Below are 15,508 nucleotides of genomic sequence, written 5' to 3'. Positions count from 1 at the left end.
AAGATCCTGCTAATGCAAAAACAATATTTACTTTATTTCAACTGAAGACTTTTTTTGTGAAGTCACAGGAAACACAGCTGAGGTCATCAAAAAGAATCCAGTTATATATATTTTTCATTCTCCCTGACATTGTTCTGATTGGGTCAGCTTATTGGGATTTGAGCTGAACACGCTCATGTGCCAACGCATTCAAGTAGAAAAGCACGTAAAAAAGTGATGAGTATGGCCTGCAGTCATCTTCCACCACAAGATAAGGTCACCTTCCTTATCTTATCTTCTTCACGATCATCTCCCTGAAGGTGGAAATCTATCACCTGTTGCAGGTTGCAGGTATTTATTCTACTTAAGCAGTGTTATCAAAGACCAAATTTTCAGCTTGCAGAGGTTGCCATATGCAGAAAGAACACAGCCAAACAAAGATAAATCAGGTTAAACTGTTTACCTGTTACAATTTTCATGTGATCAGTTACACTTATTCCCCTGAAATTTTACTTGGCTTGGACCTTTCTAGTCCTACTGAGGTGTTTAAACCAACTACAATAGCAATACTTGGCTCCATGCAAATGTAGCATGTGAGATATTTAACTAACTTTAAACATATTCAACTAGTCAGTCCCACTGTGTTAATGGAGCTGCTCAGTAATGTCAAACCAGAGTGCTGTTACGCTGACAATGAGTGGATATGAATGCTGCAGCCAGGTCTGAGGTCTATAGTTTTACAACTTTAAAGCAGAATTTACAACATTAGATTCAACTTTAGAGATATTTTAGCAGCCTGTTACTTCGCACTAGATACTGCTCTCTTATTTCCCAAGGGGAAGCCACAGCAGATAAACCTTCATGTTTGATTTGGCACAGATTTTGCGCCGGATGTCCGGCCTGATGCAACCTTCCCACCATGGGAGGCCCTGAGACCGGCACTAGGAGTACACTAACTTCCACCTCCCCGAGGCTGGGTTTCTATCTCCTTTCAGTCTTTCACCAGGGATCTTTGGCGTAACAGGCAAACATGATAACCACTACGCCACTTAGGCATGTATGTATCGATGTGATATCCCCATACAGACACACACCCAGCTTGTTAACCAATTCTTCAAGTGGCACAACGTGAATGGTATATGAACCAGGATTTTATAGTCTTTCTATGCAGGTGATCATCAAAGCCTTGATTTGTACCGCAAGTCTCATTCACCCAATAAAACACACATTCAACTTTGGTAATGTGAACTGAAGGAGTTTGGGAACGACCTTTCAATTGGTAGACAGCCTGCTCTATCATCTGAGCCACAGTTGCCAAATTTCACAGTCCCCCATCTCATCCAAATGTGGTCACTGTTGGCTCCAAAAGAACAAGACGGAAACTACAAAAGTGTTAAAGTAAATGCTTCAAAATGCCAAACGCTGGGTGACATTAAGGGGCAGCATGGTCGTGCATCGGTCCTACACAGTTTTACAGACCATCATTTATGTACATCTTGTAGTTTTTACTGTCACCAGAGGCAGCATATATATAAGAAAAGACAGTGTAGGATAGCCTTGCTTGTGTTTTTGCTCATCTTTCAGCCAAGTAATGCATGTAATAACAGGACAAATAATCATGAATCCCCAACCGCCCTGGTAAGAAAAACTGCATAAAATACATAAATACATAAACCAAGAGTATGGAAAAACCTATGGTTGTTGCCCCAGAACCAACAAGTACCTCCATCCCCTCGCAGGGAGTGGTAGGAAGGATGAATCAGCTGGACACAAGCCAGCTGCTGAACAGTAATGCTCATCCACCTGCCCCCAATGTCTAAGATGCAGATAACATTGAGGGACATATAGCATCCTTCTGCACATTTTTTAACCAATCAGCATTGCATGCTGTTGTTTTTCTTTTGTTTTATTAACAACTGTATGTAAGCACATGTCTGTAGGTTGCATATAAATAACCCTTCATTCTGCAAAGCCAAACACCTACACAAATGAGTTGCAGTGAATTCTGCTGTCCATGCCCATTTTTTATTTACAGCACTGTTTTCGAGCACTTGAGTTTTGCGCTCCTCTCTTAAAGACAGGGTGGCCTGCAGGTCAAAATGTTTCTTTGAAAGAGCTGGCATAGGATCATTTGGTCCTTAACGAATCTCAGTCAAAGACATTATTCATTCCCTTACAGGAAAAAAAAAACATTTTAGTCAAAGAAAATCTTTCATCGAAAACTAGCTGTTTTTAGCTGTAGCATGGAGTGTGTTCATAACTCTCGGATCTTGCCCGGGGTTGGAATAGGTGCAGCTTTTTTACTCGCCATGTCCAACTGGGAGGGGCAAAAAACTAGGATTAGTTTTAAAACTTAACAAAGACCTGCTGTGTTCGCTCTGCAGAGTGACCCTCTGTGCCTTCCAGCAGCACCCCTGCAGTTGGCGTCATTAGCAGGAAACCTGTTGGAGCTGGTGAATACAGAGCAGCCTGATAGTGCTGATAAGGATGGGGACTCCTGAGGGTGGCTCATCAGCCTTTTGTCAGAAAGTTACTTCCTTCCTCTCACACACTCTCTGTTTAGTGTGTCTACTGAGCTTTAATGCTTGCAATCAATATCGTACTAGCCCAGCATACAGTATCTGTTTCTTTGTAGCACAGTTTCAACGCTTTGCTGGCTACAGAGCACCAACTAACACGGTTCCTGAAAAAATCCAAAGCCACATGTAATTGGCAGTTGGCTTACTGTATAATGACTGTTTTCATTTTGACAGGCATTTAAGTTTCTGCTATGATTCCTCGTCGGATTTCTTTCTGTCACCATTAACGAGAATTATCCCACAGAACAAGGTGGGCCGCCTTATTTAGAAACAGATTGTTAAAACTGCCGCACAGACGATGAAACAGAGACTACGAAGCCCACGAATTCTGTAAATGTTAACCTTTTTTTTGTATTACATACCAGGCATACTATATATCTATAGGCTTTTCTTTCAGTTGTTTATAAAAGCCTGCTTTCTTAGCTCGAGATAAGATTTTCCTTTGTCTTATCACCGACTGTCAAAACAAAAAAAAAAGTGCCATGCAGGCTGGGTCCCATGCACAAAAAAAAAGAAACCCGGCTGTGCTCTGATCCACTCCTCCTCTCCGGCCTACCCCGACATTTTCACCCACCGCAGAAATGTACTCCTGTGGAATTTCCTCTCATTGGACAAGCAAATGCCCTTAACATGCAGTTTGGAGATGCAGAGAGACAAGAGTAGTAGACAGAAATCGCTAAATCACGGTATATCTGGCTATGAGACAGAAAAATAGCCAACTTTTCCCAAGAGAAAAGACAGCACAGATCTCTTGCGATGACCCTGAATGAATGTGTGTGTCTGTTTGTGTGCATGTGCTCCATCTGCTCGCAGAAGAGGAGCCCAGTGGCCCGGTCAATGATCTATGTCAGTTAGGGAGGCTGAGGTCACAGCTGAGGTCACCAGCCTCAGGGGCGAGTAAATCCTCTCCTCTGTCTGTTTCAGCCTCTCAATGGTGTCATCAGCCGAGGGCGTGGCAGGCTGAATCACACTCACTGTCCAGCACCAGTGACATGGCAGATACACACACTGATACATATAACGTTCTTGTTACTGTCCGGATTACACAGCGCAAACTCTTTTTCCATCCTATCCAAGCAAAGAACATAATCCGAAGATGGTATCTCAGAGCACTGGGGTTTGTCAGCATATTAATAATTAGCATATTTGACATAAGATAAAGTAAAGTTAACCTATTATTACAGCGCTCATTACACTTTGTTCCCATGTTCAGTCTTGACGTCGTCTCAACTCTGTTTTCTGTAGAAAAGCATGTGTGATTTCCCCCAAACCACTTGCAACACTTTTGAACAGCTCAACAACAGCGTTAGTCATGTCGATTGGCTAACTACTTGGCTGTTAAACTGGCTGACTGTCTTTTAACCGAGAAATTCCCGATTCATGTCACAGTACCAGTCAGTGCAATGGATGCATTTAAAGGTCTGAACCCAGGAAAGATGGGTCCAAACCCGATCAGAGATGTGAAATCAGTATGAAAAATGCAAGCTTTCCAAACTTCTTTCAATCTTTGTAGGTGTGGTCTGTGGTGGTTAAAATCACCCCCAACTGACCTAAATCCTAAACATTCCCAGCCTTGTGTCTTTTAACCGGAAAAGCCCAAAAGCTTGGATGCAGCCCTGTTTTGGAGGCTTACAGTGAAAAGTTTTTGCAGCACACCATTCACCACGTGCCACTTTAGATTACAGAAAAGGCAACAGACTCTTATTACACAGTAATAAACTACCACTGCTGGTCTTTGTATCATAAAATGATGTAAAACCTGAGACAGGGGAGGCTAAAACTGTGGCTACAAGATACAAGCGGGGTGTAATATACTATGCTAAAATAAAACTAGCTGACTCGATCTCACTGGTCCAAGTAAAGTTGAGGCAGCTAAACTCCCCTCAGGGAATAAAGGGTGTGTTGTGTTGCTTTTAAAATTCATCTTTTCAGTCAGAGAAGTGTGTTACTTTTTCTCTCTAAAGTCACAGAGTCTGGCTTTAAGGAGAGTTTGTGACAAAAGCATCATCTAACCTTTAAGGGGGAGATGCCTGTGTCTAAAGTTTCCTTGCTTATGATTTTAAAAGTTCCTCTTACAGCAAATTTCAAATCAAAACCCCTTTGATTGCAGACTGCCCAAAAGCTGTTCTCAAATGAAGTAAAATGTTTAAAAATGTACCAACAAATGAGCTCATTATAATGAAATCTTATCACTTACAGTAAGAGGAGAACTTGTAGTTATTTATTTTCCAACCCTGATACATATCGGCTCCCACAGGACTCCCGTGCTGCATCGGTGCCATGCTGTGCTCAATGACCCACACAGAGCAATACATCACGGGGCATGGTGGTGACACAAAGGTATTACCACACAGCTAGCCCAACCACGGACAACACACACACATGCACCACTGACAACCCCAACAGTAGGCCATTATGCTGGTGTTACACATGAGCGAGGACCGTCTGAAAGCGTGACTTCGAGCTACATGGTTGGAGCACACCTCTTGTTTTCTGAACGCCACTTATCTTTCCGCTCGGTTGCACTGTGTAAGCCGGTGGTTTAAAGACCTAAAGACAGGAAGAGAGCGAGGCAGAGAGATTCCCAGGACATACCACGAGCAAACTCGTGTTGACAGAGACGCAGCTCTGGACAAGTGTGGATGCGTTCCTGATGGCTGTGAGACAGGAGGCATCTAGTGAGACAGGCAAACGGTTTCGTGGGGGAGAGATGTCGGCCTGCCGACCCTCACCCATCCCTCTTGTAACCACCACCGGTTAGGCGAAAAGGGGAAGAGGAGAGGGAGCTGTGAATGGACAAGCTGCTGAGAGAGGGAAAGGGGAAGCACAGCCAGAGGACGAGTGGGAGGGGAGAGATGACAGGGGGAATCTGTGTGCCAGGGGCAGAGAGATGAAAAGGAAGAGGGGGGAGGTGGTCCAGGTGTTCACCTCGCAGCCGTACGGTCAATTCGTGCTTCCTGAGCGCTTAAAATATAGTTTCATTTTTTGCCTTTTCTGTCACACGGGTTTGTTGTAAAGTGAAGCAAGAGAAAAAAAAATCAGTTACTTTAAAAGCACAAATTTCTCTCTCACACTTCAGAATAAAACACACTCGCTCAACACGTCTGGCGACAAAAGTTTAAGAGCAGTTTAAAAAGCAGCAACACTTTCACAAATTTCACTCCCCCCTCCCCTAAAAAAACACCACAGCTCACCGCAGACGTCAACAAAGCCCTCACAACACCCTCCATTTTTCCAGATGCGCTGGGCTCCAATCAAACATGTGGAAATGATCTATAGTGTCCTCATGGCAGGGTTACAGAGAGCCTCACTCCACAGTGACAAGGAGAAGAAGAAGAAGAATCAGCAGAGCACATGAGAGAAACAAACTGACCTTCAAAGTCTGATATGATCCCTTCCAAGTGAGCGTTGACAGTGGAATCAGACATTTTGGGCGTCAAGTGTGTTTGTGCGTGTGTGTAATAAATGCGAGAGAGAGAGAGAGAGAGAGAGGGAGCAGGGTTCCCTTTCCCTAGCAAGGAAAAGTCTTCCTACGGCGCAGTCCTGCTTTTAAACAAATCCCAAATTAGGAGCCCGAGTAAGGGAGAGGTGGGGAGGGAGAAAAAAAAAGAAAAACACACACATATATATGCACACACACACACACACACACACACCAGGCAGGTCACAGATCCAAAACGCTCTGCCTGTCCTATCTCTCCTCTCTTTCTTAAAGCAGCAACTTATTTTTCTCTTCTCCTCCTTCTCAACTTCCAGAGTTTGGAATGAGCAACCAATGACAACCCCCCACCCTCCCGCTCTCTCCCTCCCTCTCTCTCTCTCTGCAGCTCACTGCCTTCCCTCCCTCCCCCCTCCTCCTCCTCTTCCTTCCCTATCTCCCTCCCCTTCTGCAGCCCTCCTCTCTCTGGCTTGCCTCTTCTCTGCGAACCCTCTCATTTTCGACCGGGCAAGTCGAATTATTCACACACCAACGTTCAAAACGCACTTCCTACAGGCCCGATCACATGACTCACACGCTCCGGGCAGCACACTGAGGGGCCTTTGGAGGCTCTGAAAGGGTTGGAAGCCATTAGAGCAGCATCCTACAAACACGTAGCTCGCTCAGTGTATAGGAAAGATGAGCTCTACGTCCAGTCCTGGAGCGAAAGCTTGCAGACGACACATGAACGACCCAAGAGCGAAGACACAACCACACAATGGACTAATATGGTCAGGACGGGCCCACGCAGGCAGTTTGTAGGTCGTCTGACATGCTCAGTCACTCTGGAGGCAGACATCAATAAATAAGTACCCTAATGACTTAATGACCATGTGAATGAGGCTCTCTGTGGGACGGGTGGGCAGGGGCGCTGGTCAGTGTGATCGTGTGTGTTGCTCTGTGCATGTACAGGACCAGGGGGAGAAGAAGCGAGCGGATGTGGCATTTAGGGGCATGTGGATGAATGCATGTTAAGAATGACTGCGCACAGTCGCAGTTAGTTTACTAGAGTGTCTTGGAAATGTTTTTCTAGTAAAGCGCTGCCGCCTAAACTGACAGCTCGCTGCGAACGCAGTTACCTTTTGTGTAAACTAGAGTTACTCCACAATGCTATCACACCCTCAGGCAACTGCTCAGCCACAGGCCTGCGGTGAGAAAACACTGCTGCTGGCCTCACAACCATTCATTAGTGAAGACAATAAACACCAAAAGTATTATAGTTATGTGTGTGTGTGTGCTGAGAGGATCTTTTCTCATAAGGCTCATAACTCTTTCCAATCTGCATGGATGTTGTGCTTGTAAAGTAAAGAGGCCGCCCTTAGAGACAACAGCTGAAGCAAAAATGATTAGGATCTAAACGGCAGTAAATTTTTTCAGAGCGTAAAGGGGCAGGAGACGTTAAGAGGCCCCCTCAACCCCCCCCCAGCAGTTTCTGCCCGGCGTGTGATTTATCTGGAAAGCCAATTGGTTGCTTACACTAGAATCAAAGTTTGCATTTTCTGTTGATTTAAGCGTGTTTACCTCGCCATAAACACAGATGTGCACGAGTGGCCAAACACACACTAAACACGCTGATTGTGAAAATAAATACGGCGCTTTACTGTACCAAAACCTGCAGTCTGTGGTTGATCTTCACATCCCTCCCCCCCCTCCATCAGTGAACCATGAAAACAATTATGTAACCGGAAAAATGTCAGCGAATAATTTTGGTTAATACAGAGAACTTGAAAATTGTGGGACATGTTTTCAAAAGCTTCAATTTTTAATTTTTGGTTTTTGCCCAGATGAACAGAATCAGAATCACTGCCTTACTCACAAGTTTCATAGGGGTTGTTCTCGTCTTACTACAGCCCCACACACTTAGCCTATAAATACACCTAAATATGTTTACTTGAAGTGTGTTTTCCTGGAGATATGAACCCTACAATGTCTCAATTGTGTATCACTTCCTCCAGCAGAGGTCAGCGTTGTACTTATAAATAAAACGTGTCACTATACCAGTCACTATACCAGTCACTATAGCACCCGGTAACATAATCTGGGAACAAATAAAGATGGAGACACGAGGAGAATCCTGCTCGGGACACACCCTCCACCCACACAGCCAATCCTGCCCAGCATGTGTGTGGTGGATTTCTACTCAGCCTGGCATAAAAATACACACTGAGCCTTTCTGTGCACACACACACATGCACGCACACACAGACGACTAATACGCGCACAGCTGATGCATGCAAAACCACGAACATGCATGCACACTCAGCACAGCGCCCAGGCCTGTCGCCGTAGCAGCTTTGTATAAGTGTGAGGACACTTACCCCTCACCTTGACTTTTAACAACCCCATACCCAAACCTCACTGTGAGCTACACCCTGATTTTACACAAAACCCTGAAATCAAGTGGTTATCACAATGGTTTTAAGCAAAAAGTGAAGAAAAAAATGTTAACACAAAGCTAGAAAGACATACACACACACACAGCAATGCACACTTCCTTCCACCACATATCCTTGCAAGCCCCAGCAAGCCCAGACAGCTCTAATCCAATCTGCTGTAACAACTGTCACACTGGGTGAAGAGGGGAATGCTTTTCACCCTTTAGAGAACTTCATTCACATCATAGCAATCGTGCACTCGCGCTCAGCACATGCAGAGCACTGAGAATCATTTTTATCTGCTTTTTTGCACAACATATGCCTTGGATATGGTATGTGGTAGCCCAAATGTGTGTATGCGTGAGTGTGTGTGGGTGTGTGTGTGTGTGACTGGAAGTTTTTACAAGGACATGTTGTTTCCAGATATCGGTGCAAGCTTTGGGGCCTCCTGTGGTGTCAATTCAGCCACAGCGCCTCTTCTTTCTAGTAAACGTGGCATTGTGTTATGAGCAAAGATGATGTTTTTCATTAATCAGTCGTAAACATGTGCATTATTTTCCACAGAATAATTAAATCATCAAGTTAGTCTTGGCAGAGCTGTGTATTTGCTGTAAAAAAAAAAAAAAAAAACGCCTAAAAAAACAGCAATAATTAGGAACATTGATTCAATACAGAGTAGGAATCTACTGGGCCTACGGGCCTTCTGTACATTTTTGAACTGTAATACATTTGAATAGCGAGCTGTTAATAAAATGTTGCACTGCAGCAAGAAGACAAAGAGTCTGTCGCTTAAAGAAACCCAGACCACCACCACGCTAAAGAGGGTCCTGTCCTTCGAGGAGCTGAAAAATGAGAGGAGCCCAGTGGGAGGAGAAGACGATTGCTTCTATAAACAGATGCCAGCTTGGCATGGCAGTTGCTGGGGCGATGCCAGGGCAACAGCAGACTGAGATACGCTCCTCTGTAGTCTGGTGAGTGGTAAAGATGCCCTGAAAGTTCAAACCTGAGATAAAACTCCAATAAAAATTTCAATAGTAAGCAAAGCCACACTCATCAGGAGGATTCAAGAATGCACCTGAACATCATTGATGACTGCAGCTTTGTTAACTTTTTTTCTACAGATGGCATGTTTTCAAAGCCGTTCCTAAACCCCTCGTACCAGCTTCGATGCGTGAATAATGATCAGTGTTTCTTTCAGCTTGTGTCAGTTGTTATTTCAAACATTTCCAGTACCAGATACAGAGGAAGCTCTGGCTTCCTGCTGAGTTCACTGTATAACAACAGAAAAGCTTTGTTGGCCTCAATGCAGACAAGTCGCCCATGAGTCAGACTGCATCAAACAAGCCATCTGGAAGAGGTAAACTCGGTGCCTTGCTTGCATTGATCGCGTGTGCTCATTTGTCTGTATTTTTTGGATGCTTCTGTCTAGTTACTGCAACTCTGTTTACATGGCAACCCCCATAATAAGCAGCTGTACCTGGCTCGGGGCTTGAGAGAGGGGGAGAAAGGTGGGGAAAGGTGTGCTTGTTCTCTCTCCCTCTCAGGCAGCGAGGGGAAAATATATATAAATATGTAAAGAGAGAGAGAGGGAAAAAGGGAGATGTGGAGTGACAGTGAACCCCCCACGGCTTTAATGGAAACTAGAAAGCAGGAAGATATCTGTCAGCAGTGTTAGGAAAAAAGCAGTAAACCCCACTGGAAGAGTGCTTTTAGCTAAAAGTGGGAATGAATGGCATGGGAAGGCATCAGAGTGAGAATGTGTGACGGTGCACACACACACACACACAGTAAGAATCTGTAAAGGTTGCCACATTAAAACACACACATGCACACGTGCACATGTGCACACGGAGCCTGTGGCCCCAGAGATGGCGAAGTGACTTCATGTAAAGTAAAAGCACAGCTGTAGTGATGGCAGCTGCCCCTTAACCAAAATGTTAAACATCAGCACCCGGCCAGGCTCCCCGACCTTTAATCAAAAGCAGCACCTGTTGGAAAATACACGCACACATGCGAGGGAACCCCCCCACTCTAAAAAACAACTCTGTGGTTTGCTCTGCAGTGTGCACAGCCTGTATATGTGACTGCACATGGGGCTGGTGGGGTGATGGCTCGGTAAATACAGAGAGCAGCTGTCCTTCATTGGAGATGACTCTCATTACGCTCGTCTTTCTTTCTCCCACCTACGCCTTCTGCGCCGTGTCACCACTGGGTCGGTAACAGCACTGTTTAATAGGTCAACAAGCCAGCACTGTCATCACGGCCCTAGTTTTTCCCCTGCAGGCATGTTTTGTTTTCACCAAAATCAACTCTGTTGTTTCCTTAAAACCAGTTACTGCGCAGCAGCCTGAAGATGCAGAACAGCACAACAAGTCTCTGAGACTCCAGTGACCGTCGTGTAACTCAGCGCCTCCACCTGGTGGTGAGTGTGTAAATTACACATCAATCAGAGCGCTCCTGCCACAAACAGCCTGCCTGGCGTCTTTCAGTGAGTTACCGCATTGATCACAAAAGCTTGTAGTCACTGTGAAAGTCATGACCCTGAGACTTCAGAGCGGCGCTGACTATGGCTGTGTCATGCAGATGTTTATCAAACCTCATCAGCTGACTTCACTGTGACTGGAAATGATGTGAAACATCAGCTCTGAGGTTCATGGAAAGTTTCTGTTGAGGACATCACGGTCGTTGATTGATGAGGGGGGAGGATCACAGGAGACAAAGGGAGCCTTGAAAATCAGCATCAGCACCAGAGGGGTGGGGAAACAGAGCGGATTCATTAAGTGGGGTACACATGATACATATAACAACAAAAAGGGTCGCAGCCTATCTGAGCTAAGATTAAGACTGCGATAGTCCGCACAGAAAGGCCACAGCTGCTTTTCAGAGGCAACTGTGCCTCAGGAGGACGTGTAGGTTGTCTAGTAATTCCAGACATGAGCTTTGGACAATTTCAAGAGAATCAGGTCGAGACTCTTTCAGAAGTCCTTTCTTATATGTGGCACGCGGCAGGAAACTGTCCACTTCAGACACGCTCTCACTCCTGGAAATACTCCGTGGTTTAGGCAAGGGTGGTGCCTGAATGCCACTGCCTTGGATATTTGTGTTTCCCACGTGCCCAAATGCTCCCAGTGGCCGGGGGGTGGGGGAACTTGAATGGAAATTCTGCCACCATGCATCGGTGTGTGAATGAGGATCACACTGTAAAAGGGCTTTTCGGAAGGTTAAAAGGAACTGAATACACGATGCACCGCAGAAAAATGAGTCCAGCGCGATACAATGCTTAATAAACGCAGCTACATGTGAGCCAATAGAAGCTAAAGCATTACGAGAGACTGATGGAGCTGATGCACACATGTTCACGGATGCATCGAAACCTGAGGGAATATTTAAACACAACAAAAATACACACGCGTGTCCTACTGGAGCTGTTACAGCCCACTGGAGAAAGCACCTGGAGTGGAGAGGTCACTCAGACAGAAACAGAAAACGAGAGGAGCTGTTCACGGGGCGGGAGAAGTGCGATAGGTGTACCACTACTTTACACTTCCACCACACACTTGTCAATAATCTGAGCTTACTTCAGTTCGATTCAACAGACCCTGTAGGTGCTACAAGCTGTGCTCATTCACACACACACACACTACCGCACCAACCACATGTATGCTCATTAACATAGACAGTCCCACACACACTCATATAAACATGCTGCTGCCACCACTTGAACGTTTCCACCCTACTTTTCTTGAGCTTTTTTACAGCTCTCACACTAACACCTATAAAAATACCAGCGAGAAGCAGACAGGGTTCCCTCACTGATGACTTTAGCATAATGTCCAGCTCACATACCAGCACCTGTGCACAGAAAAATGGTTATCAGTTCACTAATGTGTATTGTTTGCCACATCCAGCAAAGAAAGACATGGCAGAGGTGCAAATTTGGAACGTCGCTTAAGAGGACTGAGGCAGTCCTTTCTCTGCGCTGTCAACTGAAAGAGGGACTGACCGATGGCCAAAGAGGGATCAAAGCCACAAGGGACAAGAGTAGTACTGTTCAAACGGAGCTCCTTCCTGTTTTCACACTAAAGAAGAATGCAGGGGATGGAGAGAAATATCTAAGAAATAAGTTCTGTTCTTTGTCACTTTAGCACAAAAAAGTAACTCTCTAAAAAAGTTGCAACACTCTTGCAACAAATGAAAACGAAGCAAACCAGTCCAAATCCTGACCAACAGCCTGTAAAGACAAAAACATCTAACAGAGGTTTGGTGATACAGATGGTGAGGTGAGTGCAGAGAGACAGAAATACATGAAAGGAAACAGGACAGATAAAAGACAGATAAACCAAAATCGGGTCCGCTAAGCTGCTCCACAAACCCTGCAGAGCTCCTGGTCCCAGCTTCCAAACCCCAAAGAAAACATCCAGTCAGCAAACAGCCCAGAATGAGAGAGTGGAAAATACCATGGAGGGGAAAAATAGACTCTGGCTCATGGAGAAAATAACCCAGCAAAAGAGCCGACGAAGAGCCTTAAACTGCGCTAAAGAACGGATGGCACGGACTCATCTAAGCTCCCCGAGAGTTTGGGCTTACCTGAGAATTTGTCCCCCTCCATAACCGGATCACTCCCTCCACAGCCACATGTAGTGTCTGCTCTTTGACTCCACTCTCCCTCTCTCACCCTCTCCCTCTCTCTCTGCCTTTTTTTAGCCTTCCCTTTTTTTCCCCCCTCTTGCTCCCTCACTCCTTCCCTTTCTCCCTCTGTTCCTCTTCCTCCTCTTCTTACTCTCTCTTTCCTTTCGGGCTCTCTCTCCCTTTCCCCTCCTCCCTCAACACTGATTCCTTCAGTGTGTCTTGCTAATGAATTCAGAATTACGACATCCCCATGTGCTGATCATATGTTGCTCCCTCTCTCTCTCCCTCTCCTTCTTCAGAGCAGACCAAGAGACTGAAGCAGCATTGTGTCTTGAAAATAGAAACCATTAGCTCCACCATGTGACACGGACAAGCTCCTTACAGACAAAAATAAACCGCTGGACTTGAAAACTCCTCTGTCAGCCTGCTTATAATGCTCTCCTCGCGTGTGCGTGCGTGCGCTCCGGCCCTGATTCATTTGATACCAACTGCGATCTCGTCGAGCTGGTATGACTGTCCTGCCTCAGCCACGTCTGAACTTCCCCACGATGAAACAGTTCTGCCGTTGCGTACGGTGTGAAAGGCTGATAGAAATAACACTGAAGCGCGAAAACAATAAGAGCTGGAAGCAAGAAGGGGGAACTTAATTAAAACTTCCCAATTAAAGCTTCCCAGTAACGAGCCTATAGAGGTAACGCAGAAGAAGCGCTTGTGTTTTGCTGGTGTAGTGGAACAGCAGCCGTCGTGCTGAAATGTGTGCTCAGGAAACTAAAATGACCTGCGACTGTTGGCATATCCCTCACGCTGCGCCGCAGAGGTCAGGGGTCGCATGGCAAGCGTCTGAGCTCTGATAGAGAGCTCAAACACACTTAGACATGCCAGTCAGCTGTCTTGTGCAATACGTAACGTCCCCAGTGACCCAGTATTTGTGCCTTCATAGGAGGCTTCGGAGTGCTTGTGTGTCCTTTGTTTGTCTCAACTCAAATCACTTTTAATCCTTCAGTTAAAACCAGCCTCATTAGGCCCCGAATGGATAAAATCTGGAACTCTGATTAGCTGGAAGCCGAAGCAAAGAGGAGAGAGCGCACAATTCTAGCAGGAGGCGCAGACATGATTAGTATTTGTTGCCAAAATAATTAAACGACTAATTAGATGCTGATAGACAATCTAAACAATGGCTGAGCAGATCAAAATTCAGGCCTACTTTCAGACACACATACTATATATTAGAGATTGATGATGTTCACCTACTCCTGCTGTTGCTGGTTTGCCAATGAGAGAATCTATCAAGTCATTTAAGCGAAATCCGCTCCTTTTGACAGTTCTTGTATATTAATAAGATGATTGTAAGGCCATTTATCCATTCAGACTGATTTTGTACACTTGACTGAGTAAGGTACTGTGCAGCAGTCTTGGCTCACCCTTTATTTCTTTAAACTTTGCTTCTAAGGAGACAGAATTTTTTTCAAACCTTTTAAAAGTAGCTTTCTAGAGATCTTTCAAGCTTTTTATTTAGAAGTTGGCTCTGCCTGACTATTTTTAGAGGAATGTTTTTCTTGTTTGTTAGACTACTTAACACTGACATATGAATAATTCAAGGATAAAAAAGGCACCTGCCTCAAGACATGAACCACTGTTGTTGTCAATACAAAACAGACAATTGGAAACAAACCATCTTAAACAGTATCTTGAGGCACTTTGTTAATTTCGTTAGCTGAATATACAAAACTGCCAAAGATAACAGGCTGATAGGCACCGACTGTATTTGTGCAGTCAAAAAGTTGGCATATGTTAGCACGATGTGCAGTGTGTCCTTAAAAAAATTGAGGAAACAGGACGAGTGGGGGAACATCTTGACAGAGAACAGAAAGAAAGTGAGCCAACATCCAAGGAAGAACTTCCTTCTGGAAACCTGGAAAACTATTCCTGAAGACTGCTTAAAGAAATTAGATGAAAACCCTCCTGGAGGGGTTGAGACTGTGCTGAAGAATAACGGTTGTCTTTCAAGCTCATTAGAATTTTACAAACTCTGTTTTGGCCTTATATACTCTATTTACATGTATGTTCGCACATTTCAATAAATCACTGCACATACTTCCCATTTGACAAAACATTTTTGCACAGTACAGTACATCAGGAAACACACATCTAACTGTGGTGAGAGGCTGGTGCTCATAAAAGGCTACAGGATGTAAACATTAGTGGCCCCCTCTAAGCTCAACTGTAAAGTTAGCTTGCTGCATGCTTCTTTGCAATGTTAATAGATTAGAAAGAAAATAGTTCCTACAACCTGAACCTGCTCACATTACAGTTTGCTCTGAATCTGGGTCGTGACTTCTGGGGAAAACCCCCCCAAAAAAACATAATACTGAGTTTTTGAAATGTATTTTGTGGCACTTTGAAAAGACAGGAAATGTGCAGATTTGATATTTGGGTGAACTGTCCCATTAAGTTTAAGATGACAGTAA

General features: G+C 44.8%; 1 protein-coding gene across 4 annotated transcripts in view; it reads right to left on the bottom strand.

Annotated features, from left to right (window-relative positions):
* LOC120746481 (septin-9-like) overlaps positions 1-15,508 on the bottom strand; it is an 81,199-nt gene that overhangs the window by 51,970 nt on the left and 13,721 nt on the right. Inside the window, exon 1 of one of the 4 annotated variants that reach the window (XM_040051924.1) lies at positions 12,999-13,134. The exons of 1 other annotated variant lie outside the window; for it this stretch is intronic. In XM_040051924.1, the coding sequence (XP_039907858.1) occupies positions 12,999-13,020 (22 nt within the window). In that variant the 5' untranslated portion in view covers positions 13,021-13,134. Of the gene's footprint in view, positions 1-4,755; positions 5,634-5,931; positions 6,290-12,998; positions 13,135-15,508 lie in introns of those variants that run through there. 2 more of the 4 variants (XM_040051912.1, XM_040051899.1) reach the window with 2 other exon arrangements.

The sequence above is a fragment of the Simochromis diagramma genome, unplaced genomic scaffold (assembly GCF_900408965.1).
Source record: "Simochromis diagramma unplaced genomic scaffold, fSimDia1.1 OVJJ01000321.1, whole genome shotgun sequence".
Classification (NCBI taxonomy): Eukaryota; Metazoa; Chordata; class Actinopteri; order Cichliformes; family Cichlidae; genus Simochromis; species Simochromis diagramma.
This window is presented reverse-complemented; position numbering and strand designations above follow the sequence as displayed.